General features: G+C 42.8%; 2 protein-coding genes across 6 annotated transcripts; one reads left to right on the forward strand and one right to left on the reverse strand.

Moving 5' to 3' along the window:
• Window positions 1-26: 26 nt before the first annotated feature.
• On the reverse strand, window positions 27-3,131 carry LOC138215105 (protein C1orf43 homolog). The gene is made up of 7 exons (XM_069177110.1): window positions 2,490-3,131; window positions 2,292-2,393; window positions 2,087-2,195; window positions 1,944-1,997; window positions 1,172-1,338; window positions 1,024-1,082; window positions 27-763 (listed from the first exon to the last, which is right to left on the reverse strand). The coding sequence occupies exons 1-7, from the start codon at window positions 2,550-2,552 to the stop codon at window positions 556-558; spliced, it is 762 nt and encodes a 253-aa protein (XP_069033211.1). The 5' UTR covers window positions 2,553-3,131; the 3' UTR covers window positions 27-555.
• Window positions 3,132-3,973: 842 nt separating this feature from the next.
• ubap2l (ubiquitin associated protein 2-like) lies at window positions 3,974-27,844 on the forward strand. 5 transcript variants are annotated; one of them, XM_069177101.1, is made up of 30 exons: window positions 3,974-4,130; window positions 5,679-5,816; window positions 7,129-7,206; window positions 8,335-8,445; window positions 9,397-9,571; window positions 10,472-10,573; window positions 10,711-10,756; window positions 14,618-14,662; window positions 15,446-15,552; window positions 15,921-15,980; window positions 16,087-16,139; window positions 16,335-16,420; window positions 16,791-16,971; window positions 17,181-17,379; window positions 17,545-17,885; window positions 18,088-18,260; window positions 18,447-18,567; window positions 18,827-18,866; window positions 19,017-19,215; window positions 19,350-19,416; window positions 19,660-19,984; window positions 21,072-21,160; window positions 21,247-21,300; window positions 21,412-21,493; window positions 21,833-22,050; window positions 22,431-22,536; window positions 23,866-23,991; window positions 26,437-26,504; window positions 26,633-26,827; window positions 27,672-27,844. In XM_069177101.1, the coding sequence occupies exons 2-30, from the start codon at window positions 5,721-5,723 to the stop codon at window positions 27,765-27,767; spliced, it is 3,639 nt and encodes a 1,212-aa protein (XP_069033202.1). In that variant the 5' UTR covers window positions 3,974-4,130; window positions 5,679-5,720; the 3' UTR covers window positions 27,768-27,844. The 5 variants fall into 5 exon arrangements, with proteins under 5 accessions (XP_069033202.1, XP_069033203.1, XP_069033204.1 ...); XM_069177102.1 differs by having other exon boundaries at window positions 18,477-18,567; XM_069177103.1 differs by lacking the exon at window positions 14,618-14,662.
• Window positions 27,845-27,961: the final 117 nt, after the last annotated feature.

The raw sequence follows: 27,961 nt of genomic DNA on the forward strand, positions 1-27,961 counted from the left end.
GATATTAATGGCAATGAATATAAGGATGAGGGTTGAAAGGTTTTTATCTCAAACCACAAAAGAGTACAACCTTCACATAAATACAAATCAAACAGTATCCATTAAATAAGTTATCATGGTCCCTATAAATATCTTACAGCTGTACAAATGCAAAATTAATCAAAAGGAACATTTGAAGTTGCATTTGGACTTGATCCAGGTGACCTACGACTAACTTTACTGATTTTACAAAAATGGCAATGAAATCTTTGCCGAGTCGGCAACAATCATATTTGTCCTCTGAACACGATTCATTAGATCCAAAAAGAGACCAAAGGCCTCGGCGTAACGTGCACATCAGGGTTTCACCATTATAAGAGAAAAATTGTAACATCTGTTATTGAAAGGGCTTTTTCTACATCAGACCAGAGTGGGTAAGTTGCTACACTAGACGGTATCCTGTCTCACCTTACTATAAGGAGTGCTTTTCCTACACTTATTTTGCTGGTTTGGACTCTGTTTGTAGGTTTTAGTTTCACACCACGTCACACATTTATCGGACAGTCGGCCAGTGTTTCATAGCGTGCTCTCCAGTGTGTTGTAGTTGTCTTTGAAACTTTTGAGCTCCAGGAAGTGTTTGGGCCTCTTGCTGCGCTGGCCGGTGGAGGGCAGGTAGGTGACCTGGATGGTGGAGGGAGTGCTGCGGACCGGAGAGCCTGTCAAGTCCTTGGCTGCAGACTGGTGGTGCTGGTCCAGGCTGGTGGTGCTGGAATAGGCCTTCACACTGACAAGAGGTGAGAGAATTGTTTTTTTTTTGTTTTTTTTTACAATACAGAGATCATTTTACATACAAATGATATATTCGGCTGATAAACGTATATTTACATGTACTTTTCAAAAAATGATTAATAGCTAAATTTGCCAATGATTTTGTTGGAAAGGTTTTGAAAGCCTTGCCCTGTCGCTGTGCACAAAGCAGACTGGAATACTTGTTCCAACAATGTTACAAGAACTTCATGTCTGGACCGGCACGGCAGTACTTACACGTCAGCCAGCTCGTTGAGAGCTTGTTGGTATTCAAGAAACTCAGCTTCCCCAAATACCTGAAACAAAGCCAAATCACGAATGTTACAATGGCTCATGATGACATATTCCTCTTTTTTTTCTTTATCATCAGCACACTTGTACGTACTCCGGTCCCGTGACGAGCGCTGTCGTAGCCTTCAAGCAGACGGTCGATGAGCGCGCTGCGGCTGCTCTTGATCAGAGAGTGAGAGTTACGCAGCTCCAGTAACCAGCTCCTGAAGCTGCGTCCGGTGAATGCACTGGGACTGCGACTTATCTCCTGCAGAGGAATTCCTGAGGTCCGAACAGAAAACGAAGGGTTAGAAAGGATTGCAAGGAAGGGGGCAGCCATAGCGAGAGCGATGGTACATCTGCCACATGCTGTCGTGATGAACTCCACAACTTAATCCCGTTGTCAAGAAGTAGAAATGGCGGAGAAACAGTCGGAGAGGATAAAACTGATAAAAAAAAAAAAAAAAAGTAGTTTCTGAGGCTTTCCAACGGTGGAGAGACCCTCAAGAGTTGAAAGGCATGAAGGGTAATTGACAGGTGGTAACATTAGTTTTACTAGGCAGGTACCCGTGTCACATTTGTAATGTTAATAACCTGCCCACAGACATTCAGCTTAATATTTAGTTTGCCAGGTGTAGCACAGTTGTGATTATCGCAGTGTGTAGCTGTCCTGCCCTGGCAATGTTTGTATGTGAATATGAGGGAGCAAAGTTTCAAAAGCAGCCCTGAAGGGAGGGGTGGGTTTGTTAAATTCAAACATCTCCAATGTTTCCTCACAGACCCCCCCCCCCCCCCCCCTTTAATGGAATCAGCCGGGTGGTAATGAAAATATGAATGCCACCACTGTGAGGATCAATATGTTTGAGCCTCAAATTTTGATGTCTCACCTGAGTCACGGATGGCATCCAGAGCTTTCATTCTGTACAGGTAGTTGTAGCAACCTTTGAAACATAAACAGGTTTTTATTACATTATAAGGAGACAGAAACAGTTCAAGACATTGCACTAGATGAGTTGGAAAGGTGACTGACTGATCTGTGATGCCCGCCTGAGCCTGTCGTCCTCTTCTGACAGGAGACGAGGCTCGAAACGGATCTCCTGGACTCTGGACAGCCTGGAGTCAATCTTTTCCCTCAAACCCTGTAAATGAATTCATGAAGAGAGAACACGGGACTCGTGAGCAGCTGCTGCAGGTTTACACATAACCTGCATAATAACAGTGAGGATTAAGCCTACCTTTGGTGCATTGTGGCCAATAGGCGCATGGGGTCCCCGGCGGGATCTCATTGCAAACCTCATGATTTGCCTTTTGACAAAGATAAACAGCAGCACGAACACCTGCAAGGGAAACCAAACGTGACAGTATTGCGGTTAAAAGGCGTAATAATTACACGATTTAGCTGGCGTTATAAATCACACCTGTGGCTTACTTACCAAGCTGCCATAGGCCATAACCAGAACAACATTAACCCCCGATAGGGGCGACGAGTCGGCCATTCTGTCTGACAGCGTGTACAGTTCATCCACAGGTCGATCAGCTCGCCAGCGACGACTCCAAAGCGTTGTGTCGCTACGTTTGCTCGGCGGCTAAATGTCGGCTGTCCATTTTCTTTCAAGGATCGCCATTCCAGCAGCACAGACGAGAAGTTGCTGATCACGTGGGATCTTTAAAAAGGTGTTTTTTAGAAAAATAAAAAAATAAAAAACAACTATGCAGTGACTAAGCTGATACAAATCTTTATGTTTATCGGCAACATGCGTGATATAACGCACTTTGGCTTGTGCTAGCTTTACGCAGAGAGGACGGCAGTGAAGGCTGATTTACGGCCTTTAAATTACCGTAATAGCTGTATTATAAGGACATTAAAAGTTAAACTGTATTGTTTATTTTACCTGTGGTACACTATATACAGTTAAACCCCAAGACCTCACGAGACTCTGAAACCTGGTAAGATCTTCTTTTTTATATAATATAGTGGGAATTTTCACGATATACTGTTTGTGATGAGCAAAACTGGATAAAAACATAAAGGATCATTTTGAATACTGTTTCAAAGTTTCAAAATTAACTTTACGTCCATTTAATTGCCTTTTACTTTACAATTATGACATTATTGTCATAGTAATATGTAGTAGTGACAAAAAAATTAACATTATCTTATTTTGTCATTATCAAGATATACTATTTATAGTACTTTTACTACCAGTTTCATTACGTTTTTATAAAGAAATCACAAAATTTCAATTATAAATGAATATATTACATATTATTGTATCATTACAGTATAATGTGCATATACATAATATATATAGCATACACTACACAATTATATATTTTAATTCATTTTTGCGTATTGTGTTATTATCCATACTTGTGCATGCACTTAGGCTACATCATATTTCTAATATACATCCATATACTACATGTTATTTTAGCATTATAGGATAGTGTGTATATGCATAGTGTGTATTGCATACACTATAATGTCATATAGTTTAATAGATTTTTAATCCACATTGCATTTATTATTCATAGTTGTACATGCACTTACAATATTTAAAGTACACACAACGTGGATTTCTGTTTTATCACTTTTAACAAGCATCTACCTCAGTAATAATTCCAGAGTTGCACAATCGCGCGAATATTTGCACAATTCATAAAGTCTTGGGTATTTCAACGTACAAATAGCATCGGATAGTCTCCAACGTATGTGATTCCAGTTTTAAGAGGTCGATTCAGTAATTCGCACAGCTTCTTGTTATGATCTTGACTTAACCAAACAAATCTGTCGTGCTGCGTAAAGATTAAACGCGCAAAAATATTTACGCAATCGAACATACAAAAAAAAAAAAAAAAATCGCTGCATTCATACGGTTCAATCATCGCTCGCTTTTGTCTTGTGCGCTGCGCATCCCGGGGGCCGCTGAACAACGTGCCCTTTACAGTCGGGTCGATGCTATAGAACTTGTATATGAGTGGAGCGGTCACGTGGTGCGGGTCCAGTTTCCTCGAAGCGCTGTTGTGAACCACGTGACGCAGCTCTCCGTGGTGTCAGAGTGGAAAAGAAACAGGTAAATTCAGAGTCTCTCGTTTATTGTGCGAACGAGTCCGCTCGTCTTGTTTTCTTCTATTTTTAGTTGTGTAAAAAAAAAAAATATTTTTTTTTTTGGAGGAGGAGGAGGAGGGAGGGTTCGTGGATTATATTTCGTCCTGAATCCGACTAGAAGGCCGACAGCGAAGCCCCACTTGTCGGCCCGTTTTTTTTTTTTTGTAGCGGTGTCTTAATATTGAGCCGGTGGTTTTTTTTTTTTGTGGTCAGTATCGCCTGTTATTTATTTTTCATTTTCTCTCGGGGGAGGGGGAGGGGGGGGGCCTGCGGGCCTAAACCTTTCAGCCGCGGTGTTTTCTGTGTTACCAGCCCGGGAATCAGACTCTACCGGAGGAGGAGGGGGGGGGTTTGTTTTGTAACTCGCAGCAGAAGAAGCCGCTAATTTGCTAACAGCTATGCGTAAACGACGGTAGTTCGTTACGTTAGCATTGGCTACTAGTCGTTAGCTGCCAAAACGAAAGGAGAGGGGTGGGGTAGGGGCGGGGGGGGGGCATGGGCGTTTTTGTGTGTGTAGTGGTGGTTCGTCTGGGGGTGGAAACACGAAAAGCCTCTCGTTTGCCCGTAAACTAGTTGGTGAGTTTGTTGGCTACCGAGCTAAGCTAAGTCAGCTAACACCTTAGCAAACCGCAGCCCTCGTCGCTGAGTTAGCTGGCTGGCTAGCTTAGCGGGCTGTTAAAGTTAGCCTCGTCGCCATGAGGTGAAGCCGTGATAAGCGGAAGCCCGTCGAGACCTCCAAAAGCTGGAGGCTTTTTTTTTCTTCTTCTTCTTCTTCTTCTTCCTCCCCTCCTCCTCCCCTCTCAAGTGTTAGCTGGTTGGTTAGCTCTTTTTTTTTTTTTCTGGGGCCATGTGGCTGTCTTTAGTGGGGTCGGTTATGTCCGACGGGCCCTTTCAGGCTTCAGGCTCGTTTGTGGGCTCGTCAAAAACAGGGTTTTACGTAACGTATGTGAGATTAAGGAAGCTGCACGATTACGAGGTTTAAACACGTTTGCAATTGAGCCGGTGTGAACTTGACAGCCTTCGCTGTGTTGTTCATACCTTTCTCCATTTTTAATATTCAATTCAATGTAGATCTTGTGTGTGTTATGGGATTAGTAGTCATATCCGGATATCGGGGTGGGGGGGGGGGGGGTACACGTTTAACTACACACCATCGAGGGTATTTTTTTTTTTAAATTTATTTATTTTTATTATTATGTGGAAAGGTTTGCATCATGTTTTGGGGAGGTAAATAAGTTGACCAACGGTGTGTGTGTGTGTGTGTGTGTGTGTGTGTGTGTGTGCAGCACTCTTGTTTCCCGGGTCAAACCCGCCTAGCCCTGGTTTTAGACGTGGTCGTGGATAGGCCAGATAAAACACCCATTGTCAACGTGTTCAGGCGTCCAAATCTAATACCCACTGCCAGCTTCCTCACCACTACATATAATTAGTGTACCAGATCAGGTATATGTCAGAAATAGGTCATTGTCACAGATCTGTGTAACGCCTCTCTCCCCATCCCCTCTCTCCTCAGGTGTTATTCCTTTGTAAATACTGTTATTTGTATATACTGTAAATGATGACGTCCATGGGCGGGAATCGAGCCCGGGGCAGCTGGGAGCAGACACAGGGCCAGACACAGAGCCAGACACAGCACAAGCAGAGGCCTCAGGTACTCTCACACCCACCGCCTGTCACTTTGCCCAAATGCACTATGATTTGCACCAGGGCTGAATAAAGGCAGATACCAGTAGGCCTCTACTAAACATCACTTGGTTTGTTTTGCATAGTCTCTGGCTTCAAAATTTCATAATACACACCTCAACAGTTGGGACAATAACAGTCAATATAACTTCAAATATAATTTACATTGCTCGACATAATATTTTTTTTTTGTAAGGGGCTGTGATGGATGATGTCAGCCTTATTATAAAGCCTTTTTTTATTTTATTTTTATCAAATTCAAGTTGACTAAAGTTAGGAATTTGCTACAAGATGATCACAAGTGTTGACACCATCATTTTACAGTCGTGAAGGAAATCCCTGATTTTAGGCTTTAGGCATTACAACTTCAGTCTGAACTACACTGATGAGCTCCATCAGTGATCTAAGTTTGGCAGTTAACATCACGCGAGTTTAATAGTTGCAGTAAACTATTTGGGCAGTTTCTCATAAATGCACAAGACTTTTAGTAGCCCGTGCTTACTCTTTGATGAGATGTAATCATTGCTTGAAAGAGTTTTTGTAATGCTGATTATGAATACAAGTGCTGCAATAATATTATGATAAAATCTGTCCTGTTGTAAATAAAAAGCCCAACTCCTCGCTTTATGAAGAAGCCTACTCATCCAACTCCCAGAGAAAATATCTCGTGTAAACTGCACCTCTCCAGCACTTGGTCCATTCGTTTGATGTAGTCCATGATTTTATTTGCCTGATATTAAGTTAATGGGTAGTTAACAGGCATAATATCAAAAATTAGTTCGTATGAGATCCATTAACCTCCTATGAGATATTAGTCAGAGGCAACATGAAACAATCAAGAGGACTGGGAATCACACACTTTTCATATTAGGCCTATTTTTGCCAGTGACAATAATTGTGATGCACTACGGTTTAAAAATTTGCAATGTTAATGAGGTTCAAAGTAGGAGATATTTTCAGTTTACAATACTAACTATACAGGGCAACAAAGCGGGTTCTTTCAGTGCTTTTATGTGCACAACGAGAAAAAAAAATTGTTTTGATTAAAAACCAAAAACAAAGAGAGTAAAGTTGTAACTACTTCTGACAGCCCGAAGTGGACCCAGTGTTTGTACCAAATCTGTTATTGAATTTTGTTCTCTCATAGTTACTTTAGAGCTAGGCCGAGAGATTTTATAAATGGCTAAATATGAGTTTCTCTTCATGTTTGTACAAGAATGCAAATCTTGTGCTTCTGTTTGTCGGTGCAAATATTAAAAGTTGGCATCCTCTTGGAACAGGCTACCGCAGAGCAGATCCGGCTCGCGCAGATGATTTCGGACCACAATGATGCAGACTTTGAAGAGAAGGTCAAGCAGGTCAGCAGCTGTACATCATTGTGTCCTAAGTGTATTTTTCCTACTTTTTTGTACAGTAGCAATTTGATTTATTGGTATTGTATTACATCTGTTATGTTTTACTTTGTATGCGTATTGTGTGTCTCTTATGCTTTGTGCTTTATACTGTTTGACAAACCAGTGAACTGCTCAGTCTTAATTCTGTTGCACACTTCATTACTTATCTGCACAGCCGCCAGATAACATTTTGTTGGAAAAATTACTCAAGAGGCTTGGTTCAAAATCAAACATATCGGACATTTTATTCTTGCAAGAAGGAGCAAATACATGCACCCTCAAAGAGAGGTGTCCAGCAGTGCTCCCCCCAGCAGTCCTCTGTAGCAGGGCTCCAGAAGTTCTATACAGCAGGGCTCTCCCCAGCAGTTCTCCAGCATGGTTCTCCAGCAGTCCTCCCCCAACAGTCCTCGCCCCAGCCGGGCTCTACCCAGCCTGGTTTCTCCCAGCAGTCCTCTTTAGCAGGGCTTTCCTTAGGGCAGCTTTTATACAGTTGACAAACAGTAGACCATCACCCCCATTCCCTCTGTATCTGATTTCGTATGGTAATACAGAGTTGGTTGTAGGTCACAAGATAAGGACACAGGGGAGTCGTCAATTAGATGCAGAAAGAATCACTTGCAAATAAGACAGAAAACAAAGGAAACTTTTCGGAGCCTTATTGACAAAGAGACTTTCCGGAGCCACAATGCAAACAAAAGGAAGAGACAAATTCTTTTTTTCCATCATATTTCTATCTTATTCATGTAACAAACATTTTTTTTAGATTTAGATTTTTCATAATTTAAAAGAATAGTGCTTGCTGTCACAGCCTTTACAGAAAATGATCCTCATGTTCAAACTTCTGGTTAATACTACTCTTGTTAATGTCCTTACAAAGATGCTGAAACTTCTTCACAACTGAACACACAATTTTTACATTCTTTTTCAATAGAATTACACTTTATTTGACTTATTTTCTACAAATATAATGTACTTTCTTTCTTTTTTTCTTTTTTTTTTAAAGCTTAAAAAAAAACAACCACCAAATAAGATGTCGCGAATGTCAACCAGGTATTACCTCTGTGTCTCATCTTGATACTTCTACTTTTCCAGCTGATTGACATCACAGGCAAGGACCAGGATGAGTCAATGATCGCACTGCATGATTGCAACGGGGATGTCAACAGAGCCATTAACGTGTTGCTGGAGGGGAGCCCAGACACTGTGAGTATTGGCTTTGTGTAAAGGCTTAGCGCTGTGAGGGCTAGATTCTGGAGAAATCAGTGCAAGACCGGATTAGATAACTATTATTGGACAAACTTTACAAGTTTGTTTGGAGGTATAGGATGGTATGAGCACAGAGAAGGTTCTCCTACTTAAAACAAAGCAACATGTAAATATACAAAGGTGCATGTCAATTTATTTTCTGTGCTTATCCTTTTGGTCAGTTTGTCTCTTTTGAATACCGGTCGTAGGTTTGTACTGACCCGGTAAGAAAAATGTGTGCTTTCACAAAGTTATTGTCACACATCAGTTATGTATTAGGAAGATTGATATTTTTCATGTATGGACAGATATTAAAGTTTGCTACTGTACGAATTGGGGTTGTGACACAACTACAGCAACAACCCACCTAATAAGCCCTCGTAGTTACAGGTTTGGATATTAAAATGTAACTCGTAGAACATGGGCTGAAACTGAAACCATATAAAAGGTGAACTGCATCTTACCAGCATATTAATCACACCTGATAAGAGGTTATCAGTTCCTTCTATTGTCAAGATTGCAGCTGGTTGGAAAAAGACTTTAAAATGAGCTGATCAATACAGGAATTAACAGCAAGAGGAACAAGATTTGCGTTCCCATAATAATTTAATGTAGCTGCGCCCACAGCTTTCCCCCTCAACTTCAGTTTGTACCGTCTGTCACAAACTGAGAAGTAGTCAGATGTATCCTTAATAACCCATCTGGTAAGAAACCATAATCTTATCAGAAGCTTTATTTAAAAACATTTTTTTATACCAAGTTGAGTTTCCAACTGACCAATCAGTATTTCCAAATATATGGCGTATTGACTCCAGACCATCGGACAAACCTTTACTGACCTTCCCTATTTTCCATGCGTGTATTCTATCTACAAAATTAAAGGAGCCAACACTGTATTCATTTCTCCAGGACTCCTGGGAAATGGTGGGGAAGAAGAAAGGGGTGTCAGGACAGAAGGAGACCAGCCAGGCAGAAACCGGAGAGGAAGGAAAAGAGAACAGAGAGAAAGGAGGAGAGAAAGATGCGGCACGTCGTCGAGGTGGACCTCCACGTAAGGGCCGTGGAGCCAGCAGGGGACGAGAGTGTAAGTGTTCACCACATCGTTACTGTGGTTTTACTCGTGTCCTTCCAGATATAAACAGTTGATTCCCCAAACTAATTACTTAGCATACTGTTTAAGAGTTATGTAATTTAATTCTTGAGTGCTATCACTATATTGTTACTCTGACTGTCATTTTGGCTCGCGTTATCTCTGAAAAGAATCAAAGTGAACACGTAGTTTGCACTCGATCACTTACCGCGGGCCCGCTTTATCAAATTGCATACTTGTGTGTGCAGCATGAGATAATATCCTCCTATAAATTTAGAGAAGTGAAAACAAAGGCTTTATTTGTGATCCATAAATGAGCAAACACTGTCCCTGCAGGGCTCATAAATTTCACTGCAATTTGTGAGTAGCCATCATTAGTTAAATTGGGCTTCTTGGTACTACTTTTAGTGACTTCAAAATAAAAGTCCCTTAGTGGTTTATCCATGCAACACTTTGAAGTAAAGAAGTGTTTGGTGTGCATGAACGATAGCCTGTTATTTTGTGCCCTCTATCTATCAGATTATCTACTGCCTTGATGCAGCTGTAGATTGCTGCTGTCTGTGGTAGTAGCAGCCTGTTTAGTAGCTGTATGTCAAAGCTCTTGTTTCCTCACACGTTTTTTGTTATGATTTAGTCATTCACAGAACATCAGTAGATGTTATTTTGGTCTAGCTGAAGGTTGTTTTTTTTTTTGGGGGGGGGGTGGACAGTGTGAGCCACTTAAGATTAGTCATTCATCTTGATTTTGAATTAAGGGCGACTTTGTTCTCATACAATACCACCGTCAACAGAATTTCTGTAAATTATTACACATTTTACTTTTAAGTGATTTATCTGCATGCAGCGGGGGGGGGGGTCTTAATCTGATGTCATTGTTTCTCTTTGTAATTTAAGTCCGTGGCCAGGAGAATGGCTTGGATGGAGGCAAAGCTGGAATAGCTGGAAGAGGGGCAGAGCGAGGCCGAAGGGGAAGAGGCAGAGGAAGGGGAGCTGTCGGTAAGTAATCCCTTTTAGTGGAAGTGTATCTAATCAAAACGCGGGAGATCTTGTGTTTTTATTTGCTCTTAATCTGCTGCCGCTCTCTCTTGTGAAAGCAGTTGTCAAACTAAGAAACTGACTCTTATTGTCTTCAGGAGTATCTGGACGGCGAGGAGGCAGGTTTTCGGCGCAGGGCATGGGGTAAGGGAATACCTGTGTTGCCTAAATCCAGAGGGCCTTTTGTTCCACTTTTACCTGTTGCCATGGTCACCAGAGAGCAGGACCCCAGCCTATTGTTAAGGCTTAATCTAAAGGAGGGAGGACATGCGTCAGCCAATGGGATGGAACAACGTGGGCTGAATATCTCTCTTCAGAGATTGCAGAGTCTAAACATTTTATTTAGAGTTAAATTTGAATAGAACCAGTGCTTGAAGAGGGAAAAACACATTTGCCAGTACTCCCTTTATTCACATGTTAGCATGTTTATCAGGTGCTATTAGCAAGTCATTAAGCATTACATTCAGAATTTCTACCGCAAATAAAATATGAGGAAATATTGCTGATATTTACAACACAAATCTATTTGATCAAGGGGACAGATGTTTTAATTATTAGTGTAACAGTATAAGAGTAAACCCAGTACATGGCAGGAGTGTTTATTAAAACGCCAGAGGGCTTTTCATCTGAAACCGATACAGGAAGTCACAGTATTCAGTTGACTGTGGGTAACTAACTGTTTTCTCTTATTAATTATGAGTAAGTTCATAGGAAGCAGTAGGTAAATAGGTCAGATTATCTGATATCTCATATTTGATGGCAAAATAAATTTAGCAAGCAGAGACATTTTTGGGAAGACAAATGGCACTGTTATTCCTCATAGATAAGATTGACTTATCTATTTATTTTATTTAATTTACTTTTAAGTTCTGAGTTAAAATTTAATATTTGCTGACGCGGCCATAACATCAGCAGGCCTTTTCCTGCTAGGAGTGACGGCCTACATTCAGTACTGGTTGGGTAAGATTTGACTTTCGAAGCTCTGCTGTGTCATCGTCTGACTCCGTTTGATTTGTCTTTGTGCCCTTTTGGAGCCAGGCCAACAATAATGTAAAGTTAATGGAACATTGTTCAGACTATCTGCCAAGAGAAAATTAGGCAGCGAGAACGGGAGCAGTTGGGCGTCACGTGGTGCTCACTGGGTAATGCAGAGCATTTAGGGTCATTATGAATCCCCCAGAAGACCCTGATATGTAGAGGGAAGGAAAGGGTATTGGCAGCTTGTGAGGGGAAAAAGAAAGAAAAAAAAAAAGTCACGGCACACCGAAGTCTTAACATGTAGATGTGCTGCTTACTGGTGAGTATTGGCCCATTTCAAGCACTGCGTAGAACCACTGAGGGGCATCTGAGGGACCCGACAGGTTAATATTACAGTCTCTGCTCTCTGGTTTGGTGTTGTGGCATTCTTGAGTTTGTGTTTTGCCTGCTCTGTCCCATCAGTTTCTGTGTGTGTGTGTGCGTGTGTGCGTGTGCGTGTGCGTGCGTGCGCACACATGAGTGCAGTTAATTGCATGTCAGTTGATCAGTTGGCATCTTACAATGCCAGTTAGATGTCATAATAGAGGAAGTAATTTTCCTCGCCTTTTAATGGCATTATTGTCACATTTCGTTGTCATTTTACAGACAACATCGCAGTAGGAAGCGTGTATTTCCTGGATTTGATAATGGGTCGTGAAGTCACCCTGCAGATACAGATTTTTAAGTCTTCTCTGGTCTGCTGAAGCGCCGCATGCGACATGGCGTGGCTTTTCGTTAGCGAGTTCAGGAGCTTAGTGACTTCGTCCCCTGAGAAGCCTGAAGTATTAAATGTGTACTTCAAAGCTTCTGCAATAATGCCATAGATATGTATTTGAATACAGAGGTTTCGAGGCTAAGGGAATAGCTAGAGAGCTTTCTTGCAATGCAGAGATGTTTGTTCAAGTTGTGGTGCAAACCGTAGCAATGAGATTACATAACCACATGCCAGATCTTTAGGGTGCGTGTTCTTTCACCCTGGGAAAATGTCTGACAACTTCAGGCATATTTATCTTGGTGTTTTAGGCGTTCATATCCACTTGCATATCTCAAACGCCGTAATATGTTTTTCATACGGCTTCTAAACTGAGGTTGTTTTAGGTGAATTGAGTGATGGGAGATGTTTTCATGTTACCTAACCCCCACCCCCACCCCACATATTACACCACACAGCAGTTCTGTTATTGCTTTTGCTTGTTGTTGCTGGCACACAGTTTACCAGCGTGGTGTCCGTGTCGGTTTATCACATTGACTTAAAGAAGCAGACGTGATTATGAAGGAAGCAGATAAGCTCCTTGGTCAGGTTTTTACTGAGTGTTAGGTGATAGTGATCAGGTTGCATGTGCGTATGTGTCACTGATATTTTGTGCTTTTAAGATGAGCCAAGGCAACTCACGCTATTCACCTCACATACACATCTCCTGCTTTAAAATACATTGGCGTGTACTGAAGCAAATAAATGAATAATGTGAGCTCACAAGGGACACGAGTACCACACTTCATTACCGATGAATAAACGGATGAAAGAGATTTGTTCCAAACTTCATGTAAAACTTAAATGACTCGGATGATGGGAGCAAAATTGCCAAATGAATTCAATAGTATCCTCAAGTGTATGTCATAGCCAAATAAAGCAGGTTATGTTATTATTTTCAGAGAGAATTTTAAACGGCAACTTGCAGATGCAGAAGACTGCATTTTGCCAACAAACTCATGAACTCAGTCTTTCCTTTCAGTGAGCAGTAGGAGGAATGAGGAGATATTGGGTAATTAATCTGATGGATAGCGCTGTCACGATAACTCAGCCAAAATAGCGCACTAAATAAGAAGTGGAAGTTGCAACAATATATGTCATGAATCAGTGTTATTACTACCTCACATAGGCCAAATCTAACTGTTGGTAGATTCAGACCGGATGAATTGCTGATGTAACCTGGTGTAAAGATGCTCAACACTACGAGGAGATATTGCTAAGAATGAGAGAACACGGCTCCATTCATTATGTAGCCAGTTGTTTTCATTTGTATCACAGCATTGGCTCACACTGTTTACACTGCTGCCTACTTTGAGATATCTGTGAGCTGCCTTTGTACTTGAATTCTCTTGTCGAGTTTGCGGAAAAGGAACCGAGTGAAGAGAGCATTTCTGATTGGTCAAATACTTGCAGCATTTTATATCAACTGCCATTTTAAAACATCTGCAGCCGCAAGCCAGGTTGTCTTTTTTTTGTTCATTGTGCTTGTACAAATAAACATGGAGTTAGAGAAGAACTCGTACAAACAAATGGAACAGCGATAGTCCAGGTTTTATTTTGTGCATTCATCAGCAGAATCTACCCTGCCACACCTAATGTACCTTTAAGCTGGCATGCCAACCACCATTAAAATATGAAGAAAAACATGTCTGTGTACTAATTTGCCTGATCTGTGAAAAAGCACACAACGATGAGCTGAAGCAACCTTTTAGTTCATGGAACTGGGTGGAAATGCGGCTTTATTCAGTAAATAACAGCGAGACCAAATACGAGACTGTGAGATGTAGATTTCTTTCAATGGTAGAGTTATTGAATGCTGAGTGATGCATTGACAGCAGCATCTTGAGTGCCTGTTCAGAAGTAACTTTGAGCTTTGTACCATTGAAAGTTCAGAGATTTGTTTTTTTAGGCATAAACCGAATTAATGAAAAGGATTATTTCATTTAGTCTTGCAGAATTACTCTCTAGCAACAGTTTGTGTGTCTGTGGCTGCATTATTTAGGCTATAATTCTGGTTATCTTGGTTTCTCGGACCATATCTAAAAGCACATTGCCTTGCTTTGCATCGTAGAGTGAGTGATCAGTGTAGAGGGGTTATTACAGTACTGGTACAGGTAGCTTGAAGGCATTTTGCTTATGCTGCTGCTCTGGTTTGTGGTGTGAAAAACAAAAGCTTTATCTTCTACTTATGATTTGTTGTTCGTCTTGTAATTGTTGCCATTATTTTTCCTCTAAAGCCAGATTGATAAGGGGCCCAGATATGATATTGCAGGAGGTGAGAGGTGAGTGCATCGCCTCTGGTGTGTCTGTTATTCTTGCTTTCTGTAGGGAGACTTTTGAGTGCCATAAAACGGGATGATGTAATGAAAGACATTTTCAAAAAAGAAAATTCTGCTCCTCATTCGGATATGAATGACCTTCCTGGAGTTATTTGACATTAAATATGTTCAGGCAAGCCATAAACACATCTTGATTTGCACAAGAAGGATCATAGACAAATAATGAAAGTAGCTAGGCTTGGCTTGACTCAAAAGAAAAGTGTTGCACTTGATCATGTTGCTTGGTTGCATCAGCTGCAATTTTCTTAACATACATGGATGTGTCAAATTAATGAAACACATGCAGTACCAGGAAAGGGAAGTTGAGTAACTACTAAAAGAGAATTTAAATGCTTACTCCCTGCTACTTATTTGTATATACTATGCAAACTCTCAAAGAGTCATCTAAGTTTCTTCTCATTTCCTCTTCTATATTTTCCTGCTATTACTTCAGTTTTGCTGTTAAGCCTAATGATAACAGCAGTATTGAGGATTTATTCAAACTGTCTTAAAAATGCAATGTGCAAGTTGAAAACCAGCTAAATTAGTGACGGTTTGGACCCTTTACAAACTGAATGGGGCTCTGCTTCTGCCTAACGCACACAATTTGACCTGTCGTAGGTAAGTTCTAAGATTTGTTTCTCTGCCATCACCCAGCTGTGGCTAATGTTGTTGACACTCCTTCAGCTGTTTGGGAATGGTCAGTGCATGCACTCGGTTCTCAACTCTTATCTCTGTCTTTCCCAGAACATTCAACCCTGCCGACTACGCTGAGCCAGCCCAGACAGAAGAAAATTATGGAGGCGGCAGTACCTGGAACAACACAGGAAGCATGGAGCAAGAGGAGGGAGCTAGTAAGTTAATTTATTAAGACGGTTTGCCCTCCAATAAGTGAGGTTAATCTTATCCATTCAGCATCTGTTTGCCATCAAAACGGTTTTGAAAATCATGTTCAGCATCCCAAAGAAGCTGCTGCAGTAAAGAGGAAAGGACAGTTCTCTTGTGTTCAAAGGACGCATACTTTTTGATGCCTGGTGTTGGAGGCGTTCTTCTTGAACCATGCTCACCGTTTACAAATACCTGAAACCCTGAAATACTGTATTCCTTTCAGATCTTTATGTCTGGGTGAAGAATCAACACCTCTTTTTGTTACACTAGCCGTTTAGTAAAACACACTACATCAGCTCTGATTCCCCCCCCCACCTCTTGTCTTTGTCTCCAGGGTTGGAATACTCTGCAGGAGAGGGAACAAATTACCCACCCAAGTTCGACTCTGCCCCTGGTAAACCTCTCTCCACTTCCCTCTTGTTTTTATTTATTCTCTATTCTGTTTGAAGCTCTTTTTTGCCCAACGTGATAGTATTGAACTGCTTCTCTTTGACTCTCAGGTGCTTGGAGGTCTGCTGCAGAGGAGTGGGGCACTGAGGACTGGAATGAGGATGTGAGTGTTTCAGGGCTTGACCTCATTCACATGTTCCAAATATAAAGTTCTTTGAGCACTTTTGGAGAATAAATTCATCGATAACATATTTTATTGCTGTATTAACAATACATGACATATTTCTTTAGTTTTGCATGTTCACTTTTGTTCTTCCAAATACAATTTCTTAAATCCTCTTTATCCCTTCCTCTGCAGCTTTCAGAGACCAAGATATTCACAGCGTCCAGTGTGGCGTCGATGCCTCTTCCTCAGGAGAATGTGACCATCACCAAAGGACAGAGGTGGGTCACTTATGCAGTTTATTAGCCTGACTCTCGCTTTGCAGCAAATCGCTTCTGTGAGAATTGGTCGAGAGGAAAATTCTATTTCTTGGTTTCACCGTTTACTTTCTTTACTGTTACTGTTGGTTGGATTAAAACACACAATACCATTTGCAAGATGCCACCTTGGAAAGTTATGATTGATATTTTTTCACAAATTTCTGATGTTTTATGGACCAAACGATCAATTGAGAAAATAAGCTGCAGAATAAGTAGTAATAAAAATGACTTGCAGCTGCCACAGTCAAATAAGAGGTTTTAACCTGAGATGCTAATAAAAAAATAACATTTTAAATGTCTTATCATAATTCCTTTTTCCGCCTTTCTATAGGATTGACCTTGCGGTGCTGCTGGGGAAGACTCCCCCATCTTCCTCCTCTGAGACCGAAAATGCCCCCATGGACGCCACCCAGCCCCCCTCCTTGTCCCAATCACTGGTTTTCAGCAACTCCAAGCAAGGGGTGCCACTCTCCCAAACATCCTCCAGCACCCCTTATACCCAGCACAGCATGGTAAGACTCTTTTAAAATAAATTTAAAAAAAACAACTGCATCATTCTCTAACTTGCAGCTACATACACTTTGGCTCATAGAACGCTGACAGAGGACATCTCGACCACTTCCTAACCACATAGAAAAAGGAAGGCACTATTGACATTGTCAGAACTACTTCAGTACAGCACCATGGTTACAATATGTGTTGTATTCTACCAACACTGCAGGTCAGCATGCTGAGCAAGGGTTTCGGGGAAGTGGGGGATCCTAAAGGAGCGAGCACAGGGACCACTGGTTCCCAGTTCCTGGAGCAGTATAAAACGGCCCAGGCATTGGCCCAGCTGGCAGCCCAGCACTCCCAGACTGGACCTCCCAACACAACCCCTTCATCCTGGGACACCAGTGCCACCTCACTGGGACAATACGGTAAGATTACTTTTAAAATTAAAAATGCTTTTCTTTTGTCTGTAAATTGGTATATTTTATAACTATAACGGAGATCTTTTTTTTTACCCATTGTAGGACAATCAATACTGCTCTCAGGGTTTTCTGTTTTTCTAACTTTAAAATGTTTCCCTCATCATGGTCCAGATATGAAGACTCAGCCGGAGTCTGCGATCCATACGCCCTTTACAAAGCGGCAGCCCTACCAGGCCGCCACTTCAACCTCGTCCATGTTGGATGTTTTCCTGCAGGACAAAGGCCTGCCTCCTTCCTCCTCTGTCTCTTCGTCTGCTTCCTTACCGCAACAAACAACATCCTCGTCCCATGTGGTGCCCCCGCCTGCTTCCTCCCTTCCCAAAATGGTAGCAGTCACTTCTCTAGGACAGCAAGTTTCCCCAAGTTCCTCAGATGCCCATGGTTCAAGTCCACTGCCTTTGCAGCAACACAAACTCAAACAGCAGAAGAAGAGGGCCTCCATTACAACAAAGGTAACATTTAGATTATTATAAACATTTTGTGTTCTAAGTGATTTTTTTTTTTTAAAGTTTTCAAATGCTACAATTTTTATTTTTGTATTATGTTGGGACCAAAGTAACATGGTTTCATGGATGCCATTTTTACGAAACAATACCAATAACGGACTCTTGAGAATTTGGGACAACTCTGACAAATCCTTACGGTCTTCCTCAGATTCCAGCATTGGCGGTGGAAATGCCCGGCTCAACAGACATCTCAGGCCTCAATCTTCAGTTTGGAGCGCTGCAGTTTGGGTCAGAACCAGTTCTGCCAGAGTACGAGTCCGCCCCCACCACCACGACACCCGGCAACCAGGTTCAGAACAGTCTCTACACCACTCCCAGCAGGTTGGTACATGCCGAAACACAACTCATTCTTATGCAGCTCCAAATACTGGGTTGCGTTGACTTGATTTTTAAATGCATGTTCTAGTTTTTAAAAGCAATTTAAAATTCTAATTATCATCAGTATTTCAAATTTAAAAAAAAAAAAAAAAATCAAAAGTGGTCTTGTCAATTTATTACAATCTGCAGTGAGTCGACTCCAGCTCTCTCCAACTCTAGCCAGATGGACCTGTATGATCAGAGGGCATCTCAGACACGTCGTTACCCTCCTTCAGTCTCCTCCTCCCCTCAGAAGGATATGCAGCCCAAGGTGAGGCCAAAGCTTCCTTCTTTCACTTTAGTCGATTAATTATTTAACAAGGCATTGTTAGTGTAGTGCTTAAAGGAGGACCCTTTGGGTTGTTTATATTGTAAAACACAGCTAGGATAAAAACGTTACCTGTAATTAAAACGCTCTGCAGATTAACGCTTCTTGATGATTGTTTCTAAGAGCTCAACACCCTTCAACTTTTATCAATGGCCGGTTTCTGTAGAAACCTGTGAGCTCACCTTCATTGTTGGTTTTACAGAATGGCTTCAGTTCAATACAAGCAACGCAATCTGTGGAAGGTACGCGTCTTATTTACTACTTTTTTTTTTTTTTTCTGAAACATATTGTTCAAACTGTCGGATTATATCAGCCACATACAGTACACCTTTTTTCCTGATTATTCTTTGTTGGAATTTGTTCTTGAAATCTCTTCTCCTCCCCCTCCACAGCTGCAGCAGGCTCTGCAGTATCAGTCAAGCCGGCCACTGATTCGGTCACGCCAGCATCTGTCTCCAGCATGAGCACCATGTCGGACAGCAGCTCAGGCCCTGCTTCCTTGTTGACAACATCCAATCAGACGTCCCTCAGCGCTCTGGGTCACAATGAAGACATGCCTCCAAGCACCATCCCCCCTCCTCAGCACAACAAGTACGATGCGGCTAAATAACACACAACTATTAGTACCTGAAGTTGGGACCTGCATGTGAACCCAAGTATCGGTAAATGTGCTGATTTGGCGATAAATGAAACGTGCTCTGAATCTTCCTGTCATGTTTTTGCAGCTCTCACCCGTCACAACAGAACAGCCTTGCTCCATCTTCAGTCCGGACATCCAACTCAAGCTTACTGGTGAGCTCGTTATATGCTCATATCCGTTTCTGTATCGGAAGCAGTCAAATGGCTCTAGCAACCACTGGCATGGCAGAGTAGGCATGAGTTGCTTTATGCGGGAGAGTTTATCTCCCTTCTCTGTGAGCCTTTTCAGAACTGAATTTCCTGTGGTGGAAGATGGACACATTAGATGTCCACTCAGTCTAATGGAAATGTAATCTCATCAATCTTAACCGCATCTTCCTCCCTCCGTCTCCACAGCATCCCAGCGTAGACGGTGACTCGAGCCTGCACTCGTCATCCTTCCCTTCCTCTGTCTCAGCCGTGCCATCTTCATCAGTCCCCTCCTCCTCTTCCTCCGTGGCCGCGGCACAGGTGTCCCTCGGGGCTCCTCAGGCTTCCTCGGTGGGCTCCGCCACGGTTTCAGCTCCCTCCGGCCTAGGCGCCGTCAGCAGTCTGGCCATGGGCCTCAACACCGTCTCCATGGGCGTCCCAGCTGCAGCGGGCGCCATTGTTTCAATGTCGACAACGGTATCGACCATTCCCTCTTCAGCCTCATCCACACGCAGCTCTGCAGCATCCTCAGGTTGGACAACACAAAACATATCAGTAAAATATACACTTTGTGTTTGGCATCCACTTCTCTGCAGATAGTTTTGCATCCAAATTATGCACGTGTGAATACTTTTTATTTTGTCCTTGCCCTTCACATTGTCTGCATAGCTTACTTTGAACTATGCTGTCAATATGCAGGAGATTTTACAATAACTTGCTGGTACATTTTTTTTTTAATGCGAGCCTCATTCTGTATATGAATCCACCACAGCTGAAGCTGAATTTAAGAACAAAATGTAAATGCATGAAAGCATTAAGTAGCTGACCTACAGTGTTGAAACTTCTATAATCCCTCATTTTGCACTATATTGATAAAATATGTGTTTTCAACCAGAAGACAAATGATTACCCCTCTAATCGTGTCCGATCTAGAACTGGTGGTTATGTTGGGATGTCTAACTGTTTGAACATTTTGGGTGACCTTTGTGGTCAGCTAGCAGAGGGTACTATAAATACATCCTGCCTGCAGGGGTGCAGCTATGATGAAAGATTGCTCGGAAAGTTGTGTTTTGGCTTGTGATTATCTTTTGAATTCAAAAACTAATAACGGAATTGGACTCTGTATTTGACCTGGGTACAATCTTTTGTCTGGGGCCTAATGATTTGGTTTTCATTTCCTCACGGTCACCGGTTGGTTTCCATGAGTCTGACTCATTTGAAAAAATGTTGTGCGCGTGTAAAATAGTTTTCGTCTCTGCTCCCACTGCCGGAGCACAGTTTGTCAAGTGATGTATTGCGGGCTCGTCATTTATTGATGCGGCTCAGGGAGTAATTTGTAGCACTTAGTTTCGATGCAATAGATCTGCTCTTGCTACTTAAAATGTGGTTATATTGTGTATAAGTGAGACTGCAATGGGTATGTGCTGGTAATTGTTTGTTATGATTTCACTCTGATAAGCAGAGGGAAAGCATTTTTAGTATTTGTATTTTGCTTAAATGAATGCATTTTATATATTATATATTGTTTTTATATAATATATTATATATTAATTATATATAATTATTATTATTATTATTATTATTATTTTTTATATATATGCATGGTTCTGTGTTTTCAGGGAAAGCACCTCCAAACCTGCCACCTGGAGTGCCCCCTCTACTGCCCAACCCATACATCATGGCCCCAGGACTACTGCACGCCTACCCTGTAAGTTCCAGCCAAAGTCACGTTTCTCTAATCTGCATTTAACCAGATTTAAATCAAAAGTCACACAATTTCCCTCCTCCTGTCAGCCTCAGGTGTACGGCTACGACGATCTACAGATGCTGCAGACCAGAATACCGCTGGTGAGTTTTGTTTTGTAAAGACTGTTAAACTGCTGCTACAAAAACAAAAACGCAGAAGTCCTATACAAGTTTTGTATCTTGTAATTCTTTTATCATATTTTTCTCTTCCAGGATTATTACAGCATCCCATTTGCAACTCCCACGACAGCACTGACTGGCAGAGAGGGCAGCCTGACAAACAACCCCTACTCTGGTTAGCCATCATCTCACTATTGAGTTTATTACAAAACTGACCTACTCTGTGCAGCAGTTAGCTGCGGTTTGAAAAACCTCCAGGCTTACTTGAAGGAGCTATCTGTGATCTCAGACTGAATAATGTTGGGCAAATGCCTTCATAAACAGATTCAGTTAGATATACTACCAATGAATAAGGAAGATTTAAAAGTGGTACTTGTGACACCTCACAACCAGCCAAGCGTTGAGTTTTTGTTGTTGTTGTTCTTATTGTTTTTATTCACGATGTCGATCTTGTGTGACATTTATCTCCCGACGCTCTCAGTAATTTGTCATCCCCCCCTCCCTCTGTTCCCAGGCGACTTATCGAAGTTTGGTCGAGGTGACGCATCGTCCCCGGCTCCAGCCACCACATTAGCTCAGACGCAACAGAATCAGACCCAAACGCATCACACCACACAGCAGCCCTTCCTCAACCCGGCGCTGCCGCCTGGCTACAGCTACACAAGCCTCCCATACTACACTGGCATGCCAGGCCTGCCCAATACCTTCCAGTACGGACCTGCTGTGTTTCCGGTGAGTGAACTTGCCAACCTGCTGGCTTCCATTACAGACCTGCTCCAACCTTGAGTCTTTTTTTCTTCTTTTTTTTTTCTTGTTTATATTATCTTCTTATATTGGGAAAATAAGCATATTACCAACAGGAACATTGGGGGTGTTGGTGAGGGGAAGGATTGTAACCGTGACGAGCAAATCAAATTGGACGTGCGCATTAATGTTCCCCAGGGGAAGAGGAGGTTTTGTTTACCTAATACAAGATTGCATTTTGAGGTTTAAGTTGTGAGTATTTGCTGAACATTCCTGTCATCCAATCGAAATGAGAAGAAAACTGGAATTTTAGTTCCACGTGTTTGTGACTTGCTGACATTACGCGCCGTGCTTCTGTTTGTCTCCAGGTGGCTCCTACCTCTTCAAAGCAGCACGGTGTGAATGTCGGCGTCAATGCATCAGCCACACCCTTCCAGCAGGCTAGTGGCTATGGCTCCCATGGATACAGCACCGGTGAGGGAATAAACAATGTCGAAGCGGCATGTTTTTAGAGCGTCATGCAGGTCCTGCTCTATACACTTGCATACCAATAACTCTGTGCCGATTCTCACAAACGAGCCCATTGATTTCCGTTTGGTGTGGAGTGTGTATTTCATTCAAGCGCTGCAGCATCTGAAAGCATAAACACGGTGCTTGTGTAAAGGCATTTGTTATGCTCGTGTCAAGACAGTTGTTCATGGTTTACGTATCATTATTGTGTGCTGATTCTGAATTGTCGACGTCAAAGTTAAACAAAATGTTTTTGACCGCGAGCATGGTTTGTTGTGTCAGAATACTTTTAAGTGCGTCTGCATCTTGTTCAGTTTCCATAGCCTGTACACACAAGGAACATGCCCGAGTAATTCATGCCTTATAAATGTCTCTTTTTATTCAATGGCTTCTCAAGATAAAGTGAATAGGATTGCCTTTTAAACAGAATGGGAAAAGGAAAAGGGGCTTGGACAGTGGCGCCCGGCTACACTTGGCTATGATTATGAAACGGAGGGGTTAGATTATTGGTTTCCTGCTGTCTTCCATGGCTTGCTTTGCTCATTTCAGAAAGTGGAGTTTGCCCTGGGGCTTAACCATCGACCACATCACCTGCACACACCTTCATCTTAAAACACATCCACAAATGAAGTCATCATCTTCCCATATTTCTCAATATGACTCTCGCTTGAGCCCATATTCTTTCAGCAGCTTCACATCCCCCCCCTCCCCCACCCTGGCCTTCTGATATCACTTTATACTCTGTTTTTTTTTTTTTTTTTTTTTTATTTCAGTAATGCATTTTATGTTCACACTTTATTCATCACTCGGTATCCACCTTTGGTCACACGTGCAACACCTATTTGTTCTAAGCTGCACCATCCGCTGCTTTCTGCCATCACCCAACTCAAGCTCGCTCTCCCTCCCCCCCCCCCCATCCTCTCCCCCTCACACACACACACACACACACACACACACCCACACCCTGCCTGCCCCCTCACTTCCCTCACTCCCCTCCCCTCAGACTTGGGTCAAATAGTACTTGCAAATGATGTTAGCGTTGATTCTGACCTGCTTGTTGGACCGGACGGACGGGCTTTGCCACACGGACAGCGCAGTTGGTGTCAGAGTTCAGATGATTACAGCGAGAACCCGACTCCGTCTGCATTGTCACAGATCGGTAAAGCCTGTCCGTGTGGTGCGATTTCAAACGAACGCTATGAATTATTTGCGAATACTATCTGAGGCAGGTCTGCGTCCCCCGCCTGGTGTGTCTAACGCTGTGGGCTGCGGCTGTGTGTCTGACTGTTGCAGGCTATGAGGATGTGGGCCAGGCTTCAGGGAGTGGGGATTTCTGTAAGGGCGGATACGGCACTGCCGTGGCCGCTGCCGCTTCCGCACAAAACAAGCCAGCCAGCTCTGTCACCGGGCCTGGAGTCGGTGAGTGCCGCCACATGCCAAATTAAAACGGAAAGGAAAGGAGAAAAAAAAAAAAAAAACCTGTCCCTCCCGTCTTCCTCCTTGTGTCACCAACCATCCCCCCCCCCCTCCTCCACCCCCTCTTTGCTCTCGTTCCTTTGCCTCATCGCTGATGAGCTGCGCCTGTGGGAAAACCCGTCACACTACATGTGCTTTTAGATAGTTTAGCGCAGCCTGCCTCTCTTTGCAAGCCTCGTTTGCCATTCTGTCCGTTACCTGTTTTCTCCCAGGGTAACTCATCATCAATCCAATCTGGTGTTCATATTTTGGACGGCTGTGTTGTGTGATTCTCGGGTTTAGAGGCAAAAGCGTGGCAGGTTACAACGACCGTGGCCGCTACGCGCTGATTATGAGTTACTCTGGTCGGTGCTGTCCCGTTTTCCTCCTTCGTTGCTTGCTCTCCACTCATGTTGTCATCGCTGGTGTGCCCCGTCTCCGGAGGAACGAGTTGGCTGTCATGTGAGTGACGTAGGTTACAACCCAGGAGAGAAAGAGGGGCAAAACAAAATGTCTGCGATACTTGGTCAAAATAAGACTGTGCTTTTTAAAAGGGCTGCGTGAACGTGACGTTTTGGAGATCTTCTCATTTGGAGCCGGCTGCGTCTGAGTGAACTCGGCCACACTTGGTACCTGAATGACAATCGATTTGTCCCGTTTGAGGTTGTGAAGAGGGGTTTGATCTTCAAGTATTTCTGCACTGGCCATCTTTGGAGTGTTGCATTGTGGCATTTCCATGACTGATCAGAAATATAGAATAACGGTACAGAGAAAGAGGAACTCCAGGGTGTGGGCCCATCCTAACCCACCCAAGTACTTTCAATAACCACATTAGCACCTCTACTTCTTAAGAAATGTGACATTGCAAGATCAGCTCTTCGTTTCATACTGCTATAGTGTTTAAAGGTTGAATTGTTGACTCTGAAATTTCTTGCCTTGGTTGTTTGGTTCTTTTACCTCGTGATCGCACGGGGCAGAAACTTTGGCGGTGCTTCTTGATCCTCTTTTAAACATACGACCGTGTCGGTGTAGAAGTGACTGTTTGTAATACTTCCCTTTGACACAAATCTGAATTGAATGCTGCCAGATTAACAGAAGCTCATATAGACGAGCGTCTCTGCAGCCGACAGTGGTCGTTAAATTAAAGGCTTAAAAGCAAAATAGGGTTGAGAATCCGTCCCAGATATGGGCCTTAAAAGAACACAAAATACTCCTCTTCTGCTCTATCAATAGTTTTCACCTCTGTTGTCTTCTAGGAAGGACAGAACTTTAGATGCTAAATATTACACAGATCTGAAGATCATTGGGTAATAAACAGCCGCTGTATGTCTGAAGGACAAAGCATCACTGAAACGGATGAATGAATTGAGGAAAATAAATATATTCATCATTGATTAATCTGCAATTTTATGTTTATACAATTCTGAAAATTCAAGGCGATGTCTTCAGAAGTCTTCGTTTTGACAACACAATCCAATAAGAATTGTTTTGTTTTCATGGGACAAAGAAAAACAGCAAACCATCGCCTGTGAGGAAAAAGTAACTTAGGAATTTTTAGCTGTTTGTTTGGAAAACTGACTTAAAACTATCATTAAAGTATCACAGCAGTGGCACATTGGGCCATTAACTGTTGGTTGACTGATTAATTAGTCATCGCAGCTTTAAAGTGAAGACAGAGATGCGACACATTATATGTCCGAAAAGAACTTGGTGCAGAGCTCCTCTCTGTTTACAATTGTTGTTGTTGTAGTTGCGATCGCACTACAAAATATGGGCTGCTGCCTCCAGGATGTGAAGAGCGATGGATAAAACATGACATCTCCTTCACATGGTCTTACTCTCAGATTCTGACCCAACATTTAGGAAACTGATGGCGTTTCAACAGCTTAGTCATGAAAATGCCACGAGAATGAAGTCCAGTTTTATTTGACTGTCCGGTGTCTGTCACCAGTTGACCTAGTTCTGCGTCTCCATGGCGATACAGGGGGGTAAGTGTGCGCCAGAACAAGCGGAGCAGTCGCCACCAGATACAGTCGGACCCGGACCGCTGTGGCTGACTGGAACTGATTCACTGCTCCACCATCTTTCTCTCATCCCTCTTCATCTCTTCATCTCTGCTGTCCTCACTGAAGGGAAATTACACTGAAATCATCTATGAACCTACGCTGACATAGATGGCCGTACCTGGAATTTCCTTGTATTCTCTTTTATTTGGATAATTTTTCCCTCATGAATAAATTCTATTTATTAATGTCCTTGTAGTTAATTGACCCAAATAACAGTGAAGTGGGTTAGAATCTGATTAAAACCATGTGGCTGGTCATGGTTTGCGTTATGGGGGTCCCCCTTGATGTGTCCAGTTGACCTGCTTTTGGACTTAAGTTTGTGCTGTGTCCTCTGTCTCTGCAGGAGTCTCTGTGACATCAAGCAACACGGGGGTACCAGATATTTCAGGCTCTGTTTACACAAAGACGCAGGTAAATTACACGATACAAGTGCTCTTTTTTTCTTTTTCTTTTTTAATTCCTGTATTAAAATTACATCAAGTAAAAGACTTGCTCTATAGTTGACAAATACTGGCCGTCCTTGTTGCGTCCTCCCTCAGTCGTTTGAGAAGCAGGCTTTCCACGCTGGCACGCCAGCGGCTTCGTTCAGTCTGCCCTCGGCGCTCGGCAGCGGGGGTCCCATCAACCCACCGGCCGCCGCCGCCTACGCTCCGGCCCCCTTCATGCACATCCTGGCACCGCACCAACAACCCCACTCTCAGATTCTGCACCACCACCTGCAGCAAGACGGGCAGGTACTGAACATGCTCCTGTTGGGGATTCTTCTTTGTTCCCTCTTTTTTTTTTTTTTTTTTTTTGTACTGTTTTTCTTCCATTTACACCTCAATCAGAAATATAAGTATTCATAACTGCAACTAAATCTCATCAAAGATAATGACCGCCAATAAGGAAAAGCACAAAAGAGGCATCGTGTTCCCAAAAAATTAGGGACACCCAAGTTTCACTTTTTTTTTTTTTTTTTTTTTTTTTTTTAATGAGGTACTATCAAAGCTGCATTATGTTCCGTAAAAAAAGTTTTCCTATTGATTTTTATCAGACTGCATAAGGCTGACACTGATCATCTGTGATAGGCCAACGTCGTCCCGATAATATCCGCCAACCGATAAATAGGTCGGACGCTGGTGTGTTTAGCGGTGATTTAGCTTTTGACATCGAGTCCAAAATGTAAATATCTACAATCGTGAAATCGTGTGGACGGCTTTCACCACTTTTAACAGAATTCCCTTCTGGCCAGACTTCCAGTATTTTTGCCCAGCAAACCAATCGAGTTCATTTATCATCTTTTGGGAAAGATTCAAATATCAGACCCACCGAGAGTCACGTGCCTCCAGCTGCTTGTTTACTGACGGATAAATACTGCGTCATGTAGCCGAAGCCGATTTGTAGCTCCTGGTCCGGCTTTTCAGTTCAGGTTAACACAAGTAAAAAGCATCACGGTAGCTGTACATTTATGTGGCAAGTAGATCCATTTAAATACTCATTTAAATGCCTGTAAAAAAAATAACAATATTTGAGTAAACAACGGGGCATGAATCGACAGCTCACAGATGACGTCTGTTCTCTCCACTGTCTCGACAGAGCGGCACCGGACAGCGCAGCCAGAACGCCTCCATTCAGCAGAAGTCTCAGATCAACAAGTCGGCGTACAACAGCTACAACTGGGGGGCAAACTAACATCCGACGGCCGCCCCTCTCCCTCCTCTCACCCGCGGTGTCCACAGCCAGGGGATGGGGGAGAGGGGCGGAGGAATGGGGGGTGGGGGGGTGGGGGGGCTCGGCTCATCACTCCTTCTGCAAAACTGTCTCCACTTGTAAACTCCCCCGTCCCTCCTGTAGAGATGTCCCTCCCCCGGTCTCTGGGCCCAGCA

This window comes from Embiotoca jacksoni, unplaced genomic scaffold (assembly GCF_022577435.1).
Source record: "Embiotoca jacksoni isolate LCO1_2020_lvr unplaced genomic scaffold, fEmbJac1.0.p SCAF_7, whole genome shotgun sequence".
Taxonomy (NCBI): Eukaryota; Metazoa; Chordata; class Actinopteri; family Embiotocidae; genus Embiotoca; species Embiotoca jacksoni.

Excerpts from the sequence above, each read along its gene's own strand:
- ubap2l (XM_069177101.1), top strand. The coding sequence starts at position 5,721 with ATGATGACGTCCATGGGCGGGAATCGAGCCCGGGGCAGCTGGGAGCAG. Across the intron at positions 14,663-15,445 it reads GATATTGCAGGAGGTGAGAG|AACATTCAACCCTGCCGACT; the intron begins GTGAGTGCATCG and ends TGTCTTTCCCAG. Across the intron at positions 18,568-18,826 it reads AGAAGGATATGCAGCCCAAG|AATGGCTTCAGTTCAATACA; the intron begins GTGAGGCCAAAG and ends TTGGTTTTACAG.
- LOC138215105 (XM_069177110.1), bottom strand. The coding sequence starts at position 2,552 with ATGGCCGACTCGTCGCCCCTATCGGGGGTTAATGTTGTTCTGGTTATG. Across the intron at positions 2,394-2,489 it reads TTATGGCCTATGGCAGCTTG|GTGTTCGTGCTGCTGTTTAT; the intron begins GTAAGTAAGCCA and ends TTTCCCTTGCAG. Across the intron at positions 1,998-2,086 it reads CAGGCGGGCATCACAGATCA|GTTGCTACAACTACCTGTAC; the intron begins GTCAGTCACCTT and ends TATGTTTCAAAG.